Raw genomic sequence first — 12,556 nt, 5'->3', positions numbered from 1 at the left:
TATGTGCATCTATGAGAATATTTTTTAACAGCTGCCTGAGTTAAAGGATTAACATTTACTCACAGCTCTTTAAAAATTAATCAGTTTGCATTTATCCAAACAACTGATCACGGTGATTTACAAGGAAAGAACAACATTTTGTTTTATTTTACTTTGAAAGGAAGATAGATACTTTTGTTGGATCCAGCAAATTTTAGGGGAAAAATAGGCCTGTGTTAATCTATGCAATAAAAGCATGGATTGGAAGGGACTATAGAAGAAGTTGCTAGATAAAGTAGTGGGTATTTGCCCCTTTCAAAATATTATGCAAACAACCAGAAAAGGGAGGAAACACATTTCTTTCTCCTTTTAATGTTACCCTTTCTCTTAGGACCTCAAATTCAGATCAATAAAATTTGTATTAAGGAGTTACTTCAGCTGCTCTAGGGCTAGTTAGGCTCTTGCGGGTTGTCTGGAGACCTAATTACCACTTAAACCATCATGTGGAAGGCTCTTTATGGAAAAATGTCTTCTGGTTTACAAATAACACACTTCCTGATGTACTTTTTGATGCAGCCCATTTGAGAGTTTGAGGTTGGATCATATTTGGATGCATGAAATTTATCTGTGTTAACATTCCAAGATGATTTCTCCCAATCCTCTGTATACTTCTAGGCCATTTCTCCTTGAGGAGTTTTGTGTTTAATTAACACAAATTCAATGTTGAAAAAACAATTAAGGGAGTTTAGATTCTTATCAAATTTAATACATTCAAAGGTATAGAAACATGATTTCAAAAACTATTTCATGTTTTGGGTTTTTACTGCTTTGACTTGTCTCTATTAATGAGAGTAATCAATAGATTCTTCTTCCTTGTCCCTTCAAGCCAGTTTAGGATGCAGTATCCTGCCTTCAGTTTCCAGAATTCTATTACAAATGCACAAACTAGTAGCTTACATTTCTTATTTCCTTCAAGGTATTGCACAGCGATGTACAGCCATCAAGTACCACTTTTCTCAGCCAATCCGCTTGCGAAACATCCCTTTCAATTTGACCAAGACAATCCAGCAAGATGAATGGCACCTGCTTCGTGAGTATTTCCGGGAAGGGGTCAGAGGGGAAGCGGTGTCTTTCCGAACAAAAAGCATTCCCACCAGCCGTTTCAGATCTGTACTGAAAGATGCTGTGCTGATCCTGCGTGGGCCTCTGGGCCCCATCTGACTTGGGCAGAGACTTAGAGGGTCATCTCACCATGCCAAGGTCACAGCTTGTTTGCAGATCGGACGTGTGAGAGTCAGGCGTGGGGCTCTGGGAGACACTGCAGCGAGCTTGTCTGTCCTGGTGGCATCTGTATACAAGCCACATCCTGGGCGTTTCCTTTGCCAAGTCGTGGGGTACAAGGCCCTGATCTGGCAATTGTCTCAATGAGCCCAGGAGATTATACCTTCAGTTCAGTTCAGTTCAGTCACTCAGTCGTGTCCGACTCTTTGCGACCCCATGAATCGCAGCACGCCAGGCCTCCCTGTCCATCACCAACTCCCGGAGTTCACTCAGACTCACGTCCATCGAGTCAGTGATGCCATCCAGCCATCTCATCCTCTGTCGTCCCCTTCTCCTTCTGCCCCCAATCCCTCCCCAGCATCAGAGTCTTTCCAATGAGTCAACTCTTCTCATGAGGTGGCCAGATTATACCTTAGGTGCTCTTATTTTTGTTTTGTTTATCCAATATTCATTTTAGTTACTGTTTCTGTCTCAGACCTTGGTGTTTCTGCTCAAATATCTTTATTGAGTGTATGTTATAATTTTCTCAGAAGGTGTCTGTTACCTCCACATCTCGATAACAGGAACTCTTTTGTTACTGTCAGGAAAATGTGAAAGTCTAGAGAGGATCGTGCAGCGTGACACCAAATAAAACTGATATTTACCTGCAAACTATTGATTCACATTGCCTAGGGACAGCTAATACAGGAAAGCAAAAAAATACTAGATCTAATTCTTTTTAGTATTTACCCCAGTCAGAGGTTGACATTGTCATTTCCAATGCAATCATTGCAAGGACCTCAGTGATCATGTTTGGTGACCAAAGTCACTACAAAGGCAGAGTTTAATTTTGCAAAGTAAAATCTCTCTGCAGAGCAAAGGGCTCTATTTTGAATCTCAAATACATAAATGGAAGCTCTTAAGATACTGCCCACAGCAGTGGTATAATATTATAAATATTGTGATTGGCACATTTAGAACTTGGAAAGTCCTTGGCTTAAATGTTGTTTATTAATAAACCTGAAAATTCCTGAAAATTATTTTTGGCTGGCTGATCTTAATGGCCATTTCTCAACAGACCTTAGTCAGAGCCTTATCTAAGTGTTCTTATAATTACTTTTGAGCATGTTTGGGGTTCTTTGCCTTAATTATCTATCCAGAAAGGCACATGGTCATTGGTTTTAAGTGAGAAAAAATCATTACAGGGTCCTGAAAAAAACCTTATCTCTTTACTCGCCCAGCAAGACCATGTTGAGCATTGTCCTCCTAATCCTCTTTGAGGTTCTCATGGAAAGATGCTTTCGGCAGTCTCAGGTGTGACTCTTTCCAAGACAGTCACCCTTGGTGATCTGTACCATGTTTACCAGATAAGCTTAACATGTCTGGTACTAATGTGAATCACGTGTGGATTATATCTGAACCTTGTGTGTATACGTTTTAATGGCCATAGAAAATAAAACTTGAATCACAGGGAATTTAGGAGGTTGTGAGATTATGGTGGCTGATCTATGATGGCATCGAATGTCTCAAAATGACCTACACTGTAATATTAAACAGCCCCTTGAAATGAACTGTGTCTGTGACCCCTAGCTCTTTGATGAATACACCTTCCCTTCTAGGCTGCAATGCCCTGATTCAGTATAGATGCTCTGAGCTGGAAATAAGAAATTCTTTTGAAAGAAAGGGATGAACCATGTGTGAGAAGGCCAAGACTGGAAGCTACAGTAATTCACCCTGTATACACCACCCTGAGTTGCCCGGGAGCCGCAGGGACACACTGAGGTGGTGTCTGCCTGGGCACCTTTGCAGAGCAGCCCACATTCATGCAGCAGGGCATGCCTATTGTCTGGGCTCTGTATGTGCATAGGTGCATATGATCCACCTTGCCCAGGACTGTTGACTGGTCTCAGGGTCAGCATTATGTTTGGGATCTATTGCTTTAAGAGGGATCAGAGAAATTTAGCCACAATTTTAAAAAGTATTGTCATTCAAATTTAAAAAGAGAGAGAGGAAAATAGAAAAAGAAAATAACAGGAGGGTGGGCAATCAGAGTATTCAAAGTGTTCATTGCGCAGCCATGTCGGACTCTTTGCAACCATGTGGACTATAGCCCATCAAGCTCCACCGTCCATGGAATTCTCTAGGCAAGAATAGTGGAATGAGTTACTGTTCCCTTCCCCAGAGCATCTTCCTGACCCAGGGTTTGAACCTGGCTATCCTGTATTGCAGGTAGATTCTTTACCATCTGAGCCACCAGGGAAGCCCAGTGCACCAAAGTACATGAAGTCAGTCCGTCTCTTGGTTATGGCCCAGAAGGTGGGGGAGGGGATGGGTTCCTGGCCCAGAGATCACAACCATTGGTGGTTTTGTGATAGGCCAAACTTGACAGTTGCATATACAGTGGGCTTGGCCATGAAAACAGCCCTTCCTTAACCTGACTACTTGGATGCATGGGTTGCAGGACCTGTGTTTAAGGGGAGAGGGCCTTTATGAGCAGATGTCTTATATGTACATCTTGGGTCCCATTTTAGGTACAACTGCTTTCACTTTCTCAAATTCTTTTTGAAAAGAGGCAGGAGGAAATAGAACTTAAAAAATAAAATAACTGGCATCCTTGGTGCACAGGTAAAACCATGTTTCACTGTAGCTCACCTTTTAGACTTTTTCCCCGAAGTCAAATTAATTACAGTCACTGCAGTTGGCGGTGACCTAGGTTTCTGTGGCTCTTTGAAGGATAATAAAGTTCTTTTGCAAACCTTCTTCAGTTTGTTCAGTACAACCTTGTTTGTTTGCAAACAAACTCTTAGTTTGTTAAGTAACTCATTATCTATAGCCCTTGTTTGCCCTGGTGTCCTCTGGTCTGTGTTCTACTTGGTATGGACTTTTCCGTGAATTTAGAGAATTTAGAGAAGGCAGATGCTGATACCTCAATTCATTATACCCCATCTGTCCTCTTACAGGTATTTACCTGTGAAGTTTATTTCCTAAATCACGTTGGCCCTGTAGATGCTATGCCTATCCATGCAACTTATTAATTTTCACAGTGTATACAGAGCTCTTGATTCTCTAATTTTTAATAACTCTCCTTCTTATTGTTTTGAATGTTTGTATTTGAGATTAGATTTAAGAAGAATCACTGCTGGCTTCCTGGGCATGGCTGTGGCTGTCCTGCTTTGTGGCTGCATTGTGGCCACAGTCAGCTTCTTCTGGGAGGAAAGCCTGACCCAGCACGTGGCTGGACTCCTTTTCCTCATGACAGGTACGTGGAGCACCTCTGACACCTTTCCCAGAAAAAAGTGAAGGCTGTTCTGCAGCATGTAGCTTCACTTTGTTATCTCTCTGTTAATTTTATTTTCACTTGTGAGAAAAGCAACCAAAAGATTCTTTGGCTTTGGTGGGCAATACAGAATTTAAAGAAAATAGCAATGTTAAAAACACAGTCCTGATTTCCCTATTGTGGTGCATTACAAGATTAGATGGAGATGTCTTGGGTTTAATCTCCGTATGAGGCAGATCTGATTTTTCTGCCCCATTCTTTCATATTGCCCCCCTAGCTCTGATGTGGACTCTTAGCAAAAGTGGACCATTGGTTCTTAGGAACCCTCCAGCAGAGAATGATAGCTCAGCACAGTCTGCCTTTGGGCAGAAGGTCAGCTCAGTCCATCCTTAGTGATGGAGACACTGGTGTCATTTTTACGCACAAAAACAGATTCATTCATTTTATTCTACAGATATTTTTTGAGGACTTACTGTGGGCCAGGTACTGCTTTACATACTAAAGACACACAGAGATTAAGGCAGATAAAATCCTTCTCCATTTCTGTTGTGGGGAGACACGGATGATCGTTTATGACAGCCATAAAGCTGTGAGAGAGAAACGAGTTGGCCAGGGGACCCTCTTCTAAATGGGGTGTGTGCTGCAGGCAGAGCAAGGCACAATGCCAAGCCCCAAGGAGCGCTGGGGTGATGCTTGTGTTTTGAGCTACAGAGAGACCAGTGTGGCCGGAGAGCAAGGAGGGGAGGGACAGCATCCTGTGAGGCAGAGAAGCAGGCAGTGGCTTGGATTTTAATCTGAGGGTGATGGAAGTCACCAGAAGGTTTTAAACCGAGCAGTGACTTCATTTTAAAGCAGGAGGTTGGGTGGGGAGTGTGTGGAGACACAGCTGGTCTTACCGATTAGCAGGTGAAGGACATTTTTGTCTAAGAAGGAGTCAAAAGAGCTGAATTGAAGGCCGAAATTGACTGAATACGGCTTTGGGGAAAAAAATCTTTCCTCCTGCTTCTTCTCAGGACATGAGTGTGATAGTGATTAGTGAGTGCCAAGTTAGCAGTCTCACCCGAGTACGCTTCGCATCAGGGCGCTATTACTCTAGATGTGCAGGCACTTTGAATAAGCTTATTTTTGCTTCTCTGGAGTCCTGTTACTCAAGTGAGCATGACTGGGTTTTCTGACACTTCTCACTGTCACGGCCACAAGCCGGTGTTACCTGGAGGCAGCAGCACCCCTCGGTGGTTGGCGCTGTCATCTCTGTCTTCATGACTGACAGGTAGAGGGTCAACTAGTCAGCCCGCCTAACCCAGTTCTGCCACAGAGGCCCTTCCTTCTAAGTTCTGTGGGTGCGTTTTCTACCTGGTGATATGGGGCTGTAACTGGCAGTGATCTGGAACCTGGATGATCACTATGAACAGAGCATTTAGAAGTCACCTGGGTCCTGAAAAATTCTTAGCAGAACATCAGCTTTTCCAAATTTGGGGGATTACACAGAGACTGAAGGACTGTAGCCCTCGGAGGCTAAAAATCTTCTCCCTTTTCTTCCCTTCCTTTATTAGCTGATCCCTCATTTTTCTAATTCTCGTCCTCATAGACATCAAAGTACAGATTCACTACCCCCAGCCCTGAAAAGGCCACATGTTGTATCCTTAGGAAAATGAAAGGAGCTGAGGGTCAGACAAAAGCCTCAGTAGTACTAGTTTTTAAAGGACACTTTTAATGTGGGTAATGCATGAATAATTTAGGATGCTTTTAGATATGAAACAATTGTTGGCATAAAAATAAATCATAGGGCCATAAAAGCCAGCCTCAGTGAGCATTTCTTGGGAGGCAGAGGGGCTTGTTTAGTTTTAAATGAGAGGAGGCGGGAGTTCAGTCTTGGGTCTGCTCGGAGCAGAGTTAGGAACAGAGTTTCTTTTTTTAAATTATTTTTATTTTTACTTTATTTTGCTTTACAGTACTGTATTGGTTTTGCCATACATTGACATGAATCCGCTATGGGTATACCTGAATTCCCAATCCTGAACCCCTCTCCCACCTCCTACCCCATATCATCTCTCTGGATCTTCCCCTTGCACCAGCCCCAAGCATCCTGTATCCTGCATCAAACCTAGACTGCCGATTTGTTTCTTACATGATAGTATACATGTTTCAATGCCATTCTCCTAAATCATCCCACCCTCTCCCTCTCCCACAGAGCCCAAAAGTCCGTTCTATACATCTGTGTCTCTTTTGCTGTCTTGCATACAGGGTTATCATTACCATCTTTGTAAATTCCATATATATGTGTTAGTATACTGTATTGGTGTTTTTCTTTCTGGCCTACTTCACTCTGTATAATAGGCTCCAGTTTCTTGAGCTAGCCCCACCTGCCTCCACTCAACCCTCAACTGAGTGTGTAACTTTGGGCCAGACTGACTCAGGGCTCAGCAGGATTTATCATTCAAAGTCCCTGTGCAATTGTTAAACAAAAAAGAGCAAGCAGAACAATAGCCACACTAGCAAAACCCCACTGCAACACCCCTCCCCAAAATCCCAAACTTGTCAACTTGAAGTTTGATGACCAGTCCCGGAGGATAGACAGACAGCCACATAACACTGTTTGGCTTTTTTTGTTTTTGATTTTGTTTGCCCAAATGACATTTTTTTTTTTTGGACTAAAGGGAAAATCCACTTATAGATGTCACCATCTGAAAAATTAGATTGTTAAAATATTTTCCTTATCCTAAACCAAGTCTTGCCCACATCTTTGTCTCATGAAAACAAAAGAAAACAAAGGGGAGAGAAGTGGCTGTGGCTTTAAAAGGGCAGATAATTCAGGGCGTTCTCATGATGGAAATGCCCTGTATCTGGACCATGAAAGTGGTCACATAGTCTGCACACATCGTGACATTCATGGCACTAAGTGTGCACACACACAATTGAGTGTGTATAAAACTGGTGAAATCTGAATAAGGGGGATGGATTGTGTCATTGTCTGTTTCCTGGCTGTGCTGTTATCCTAGAGACACATAAGACGTTACTGTTTGGGGAAATTGAGTGATGGGTATGTAGGATCTTGGCTGCACACATGTTATTTTTTAATTGGGTTATAATTACAATGATGTATTGGTTTCTGCTGTACAACATGAATCAGTTGTAAGTGTACATATATCTCCTCTTTCTTGAACCTCCCTCCCACTCATCCTCCATCCTTACCATGTTACTCCTTTCAGCTGCATTTGAGTCTACAGTTATTTCAGAAGAAAAAGTTTAAAGAAAAAAAAGAAGAAAAATGTTTGCAACCTTCATCATTTGGGAAGTGTTTTGTTTTCTAGGCTTCCATTGAACATCACACCAAATCCATTCCCCATGTCCCTATATTGTTCTATGTTCTGTTTTTAATCAATTTTAATAGCTGCATTTTCTTCTATGGAGGGGATTTGCTGTGCTGTAGTCCTGTACTGTGGGATTTAGGGAGGTTTGTTTCATTTTTGCTACTACAAATAATACCTTTCCATTTCTTTGTAAACACTGAGATAGCCGTGTTAGTCCACTACATGAGATAAATTAGCTATAGGACCTTTCCAAGGAGCAGCAGGAGATGAGAGCAAATAAGGGTTAAAAGAATTGATTTTAATTAAGCAGAAATGTCTTCGGCAGTCCTAGTCAGCGTCACTCCCACCGATTTTTGATGCTAATCTTAGCCTCCTCTAAGGCGCTGGCATCTTCACTCTACCTGGATTTATTAGTCAAACCTTCAATGAAGATCATCAGTGATGTGACAGCTGAGATGTTAAAATGGAAACTTGGAAACGATCTCTCCTTCTGTCTTATTGCATACAGACAGCTCTTGATTACCCACGTGTGGAACAGCAGGGCTGTAACTGTCACTGCTCATGCTAATTCCCTGGGGGCTCTCAAGCAGTCCTCCAGCAGGGCCAGGGGCACAGGGCCCCAAATAGAGCTTCTGACTTCATGTCCTCTGAGGTTACACACCCTGTCACTGAGGCGTATCCAGAGGACTAAGGAAGTAAGACTAATGATCTGGGGTGAGGGGCTGCCCTCCACCAGACAGCACTGCCTTCGGGCACTGCTAGTGAGCATGTGCATCAGCTTCAAATGATGCTTTCATTAGATCACCCTTGTGATAGAAAGATGGTTATCATTTGTTAGACATATAAATATTTTCAAAAGTTAATTTATTCAGTGCAAATATTTGGGGGCCTCCATTCCCCTTCATAGGCTGTGCCAGGAGTGACCACTGCTAACAATACAGGGCTTTTGGGACAGCAGAGAAAGAAGAAACAGTCCAGGCCACCCCAGCCAAGTTCCGGGATGGAAAACACCCACATTAGGCAATCCATTGTTTTACTTCAATACATTCATTTTTTTTTTTTTAAGGCCTCCTCTGTAGGTTTATTGACTTATCTAGGGTATCCATTGATTATTACCTAAAACAATAGGTTCTAAATGGTATATCTGAAACTCTTGGGGCCAGGTGCGCTTTGGAATTCAGGATTAAAAAAAATTTTTTTTTTTAGATTTTTAGAAAGGTAATATTATTCTGTATTATCTAACACCTTAAGCAGGGTCTAAAATCAAATACATTAACATTTCTGCAGCCAAACACATGAATATTCACAGTAGGCAGGATCAATAAGGACTATCAATAGCCTTGTGTCACATCAGACCAAGATTTGCTGGTCAGTGACATTGCTGCAATCTCTCAGAAGAAGATTGGATGCTTTCTGGGTTTAGTAGTTGCAGCCTGTGGATCATGTATTTGATTTTTTCAAGAAGTGTCATCTGTCTCTGTTAGTCCTGCCCAGTCATTTAGTTAAGGCAACTTAGCAATGGCTCTTTGAGTAATCTGAGTAATCTGTGTGAAAAGTAGCGTGAGGCTTTTTTTTTTTTTTTTGTGGAATTGCAGAGACCAGAATGATGGGCAGGCCATCTTTTGAAGGGGTGGGGGAAAAAAAAAAATCAATGTTTATGCCTTTGGGTGTTGCAGCTACGTTATTTATCAAACAGGCTATCCAGAATTGAAGCAGCTTCCGCTCTCTTCTGCCTTTCAAGCACATCAAAGGAGGATGGTCAGAAGAGTGGGCCCAGTTACCCTAATTACACTGTACCAGCTGGCCACAGGCACTGGGAAGAGTTTAGGGAAGGAAATTAGGTTGATGGTCTGAGATGCAGCGTAAATTCACTTCTTTCCTGATCTGAAAATATCCCTTCCAGTCTTATAATTCTGTGATATCACCGTATCTTCTAATTAATTAAGAATTTTGGCAGAAAATCTTTTAATATTTTATAAGAAAAGTAACTGCCTACAGGGCTCTTCAGAACCAGTAATTATTCACCCTTTTGAGGATGCTACCAGCAATAGCCAGGGTAGAGGCTTGGGACTTATAAACTCCTTTTCCTTGGCACCACTAGCTGGGCTGAAAAGTATCAGTGGTGGCTGCCCCAGGCAGCTCCTGGTTGGTCAGGAGAGAGGAGAAAATGAAGGAAAAGTCTAAGAGAAGAGGGAAGAGAGGTGATCTCTCTCCTCGTGGATTTTTAAGAAGGATCATTTGATTTAGAACTTTGAAATTCAAGGTTGGTACCTTATCTTTCCATGCCCTCATGCCATATCTTGCATTAACTAAGTTGCTACTGACAAAAAGGCAACATTATCTGAAATAACTTGATATCTAGATAAATCTTGCATGCTAAGTCGCTTCAGTCTTGTCCGACTCTTTGTGACCCCATGGACTGTGACCCGCTATGCTCCTCTGTCCATGGGATTTTTCCAGGCAAGAATACTGGAGTTGGTTGCCATTTCCTTTTCCAAGGTAAATCTTACAGAAGGCAATTTGGGATGAATTGGTTCTTAGGTGTGTAGAACTCACTGCATTGCAGAACTCAATTTTGTTCAGCAGGTTTTGCTGACTCCCATGTCCTCTGTGCCATTAGGCCCCATGTGGAACTTACAGGAAGTCTGGGGTGGGGAGGGGTCTCTACTCCTTTTCCCTGAGATGGGTGCTTGGGAGTGAATGGAAAGAACATTTGGGGTTCACAATCATGTTAGTGTCAAGAAAATGATGGCTGTGACCATCAAGAACTCATTCAACTCAGCTACCTCTATGATAATCAGAACTGGGTCTGGAATGTAGGAGGGGCTTACAAATAATTCTCTTTTATTTTTTGGCTATGCCTCACAGCTTGTGGGAATTTAGTTCCCTGACCAGGGACCTGTGTCCTTGGCAGTGGGAGTGCAGAGTCCTAACTACTGGACCTCCAGGAAATTCCACTTATAAATAACTCTTGAGCAACTGAGTGAAAGTGAAAGAAAGTGAAAGTCACTCAGTCCTGTCCGACTCTTTGAGGCACCATGGACTATACAGTCCATGCAATTCTCCGGGCCAGAATACTGGAATGGGGAGCCTTTCCCTTCTCCAGGGGATCTTCCCAACCCAGGGATCAAACTGAGTAAATAACTCTTAAAATAGTAAAGTTTCGCTTAGGCCTATAAAAGGGATAGAAATGTACTTCATACATTGAACACATGCACACAATGTTGTCGGCTGGATTGTGTGGCCCCCCTCCCATTCATATGAAGTTCTAACTCCTAGAACCTCAGAGTGTGACTGTATTTAGAGGCAGGGTCTTTAAAGAGGTAATTAAATCTAAATGAGGTCATTAGGGTGGGCCCTAATCCAAGGTGATTGGTATCCTTATAAAGAAGAAGAATTTGGACTCAAATAGTTATCTGGGGAAGGATGTGTGAGGCACAAGAAGACCACCAGCTTTAAGCCAAGGAGAGAGGCCTTGCAAGAAACTCACCCTTCTAGGACCTTGATCTCAGACTTCTAGCCTCCAGAACTGTGATAAAGTAAACTTCTGTTGTATTAGCCATTCCAGTCTGCTGCTACTTTCTTAAGGCAACCCAGGCAACTAACACACATGAAGGCTATAAGACATGTGTAGGGAAATAGAATTCAACAGGGTCAAAACTGACCAAGTCTAGCTACACCAAAGATGTTTTCATCCTTTAAACACTTTTCTTTAGCATCTTTGAAGTTAGGGTTTGTCTTTCCTCTTCTTAAGATACCTTGAATGGAGTAGGCCTCTTTTCCAAAAGCTGGTTGCAAGCATTGGAAACACTGCTTTGTCTCCTGTCCCTACATTTCTTTGTAATAATCAGAAACAGTGCTGCCCAGCCCATGAATAAGAGCTGTGGCAGCTATGTATGTGCAAACTTCCTTAGAGCTGTGAGGGCCCAGAAAGGGGAAATTCCTAGATATGCTCTTTGGCTCATCTTTACTTGTCTCTCACTCAGAACCACTTCAAGAGCATCTTGGAGGGAGAAAACAATGTCCCCAGAAGAGCAGCCTCTGGGGACAGTTGTGGGGAGAGGGAGGAGCAGATATCAGGCGTACTTATAGGCTCGTGGAGTCTCCTCTACCCCATCCCAGCTGAGAGAGTAAAGGCAGAAGGAAGTAAAGCAGGTTTGGTGACGCCCTATTCCAGAAAGAACTTCAGTGGCACAGAGATGTGCATATTTCAAGATAAATAAAAATGAGAAATACAAATAAGACAAAGAAGCAGTCAAGTTTGCGAGGCAAGATGGATCCAAGGGTGAGGTGAGTAGCCCAAAAGCATGCCATGAATTTGCCAGTTTTTGCTCCTGGGTGTGGGGTGTGGGTACAAATGTACCTTTTAGGGGAGTTTCAGCTCTCTGGCAACTTAGTGTGTGTGTGTGTGTGTGTGTGTGTGTGTGTGTGTGGAACAAAAACCTTTTATTAGTGATATCATTCACAGTGTCCATGAGGTAAGCACAAACTAAGTGCCCTGGGCATGACACTCAGGGCAGAGAGAGATTAAATCCTCAGGTTACAATCTTTTTCTGTTCAGTATGAGCTGGTGTTGTTACACTGAAATTCATTTCACTCAATAGATGACCAGCCCAAGTTTTGATGCATTAAGAAGGATACTTAAAACTGGTGTACTGGGACAACCCAGAGGGATGGGATGGGGAGGGAGGCGGGAGGGGGGTTCAGGATGGGGGGTGGGGGACACATG

General features: G+C 42.7%; 1 protein-coding gene across 3 annotated transcripts in view; it reads left to right on the top strand.

Moving 5' to 3' along the window:
• The window catches only part of TMEM178A (transmembrane protein 178A), a 294,367-nt gene that overhangs the window by 277,834 nt on the left and 3,977 nt on the right, over window positions 1-12,556 (top strand). For all 3 annotated transcript variants that reach the window (XM_015094419.4, XM_027966906.3, XM_027966907.3), the window contains 2 exons: window positions 956-1,069; window positions 4,361-4,498. In XM_015094419.4, coding sequence (XP_014949905.2) covers window positions 956-1,069; window positions 4,361-4,498 — 252 coding nt within the window. The remainder of the gene's footprint in view (window positions 1-955; window positions 1,070-4,360; window positions 4,499-12,556) is intronic.

The sequence above is a fragment of the Ovis aries genome, chromosome 3 (genome assembly GCF_016772045.2).
Source record: "Ovis aries strain OAR_USU_Benz2616 breed Rambouillet chromosome 3, ARS-UI_Ramb_v3.0, whole genome shotgun sequence".
NCBI classification, from domain to species: domain Eukaryota; kingdom Metazoa; phylum Chordata; class Mammalia; order Artiodactyla; family Bovidae; genus Ovis; species Ovis aries.
This window is presented reverse-complemented; position numbering and strand designations above follow the sequence as displayed.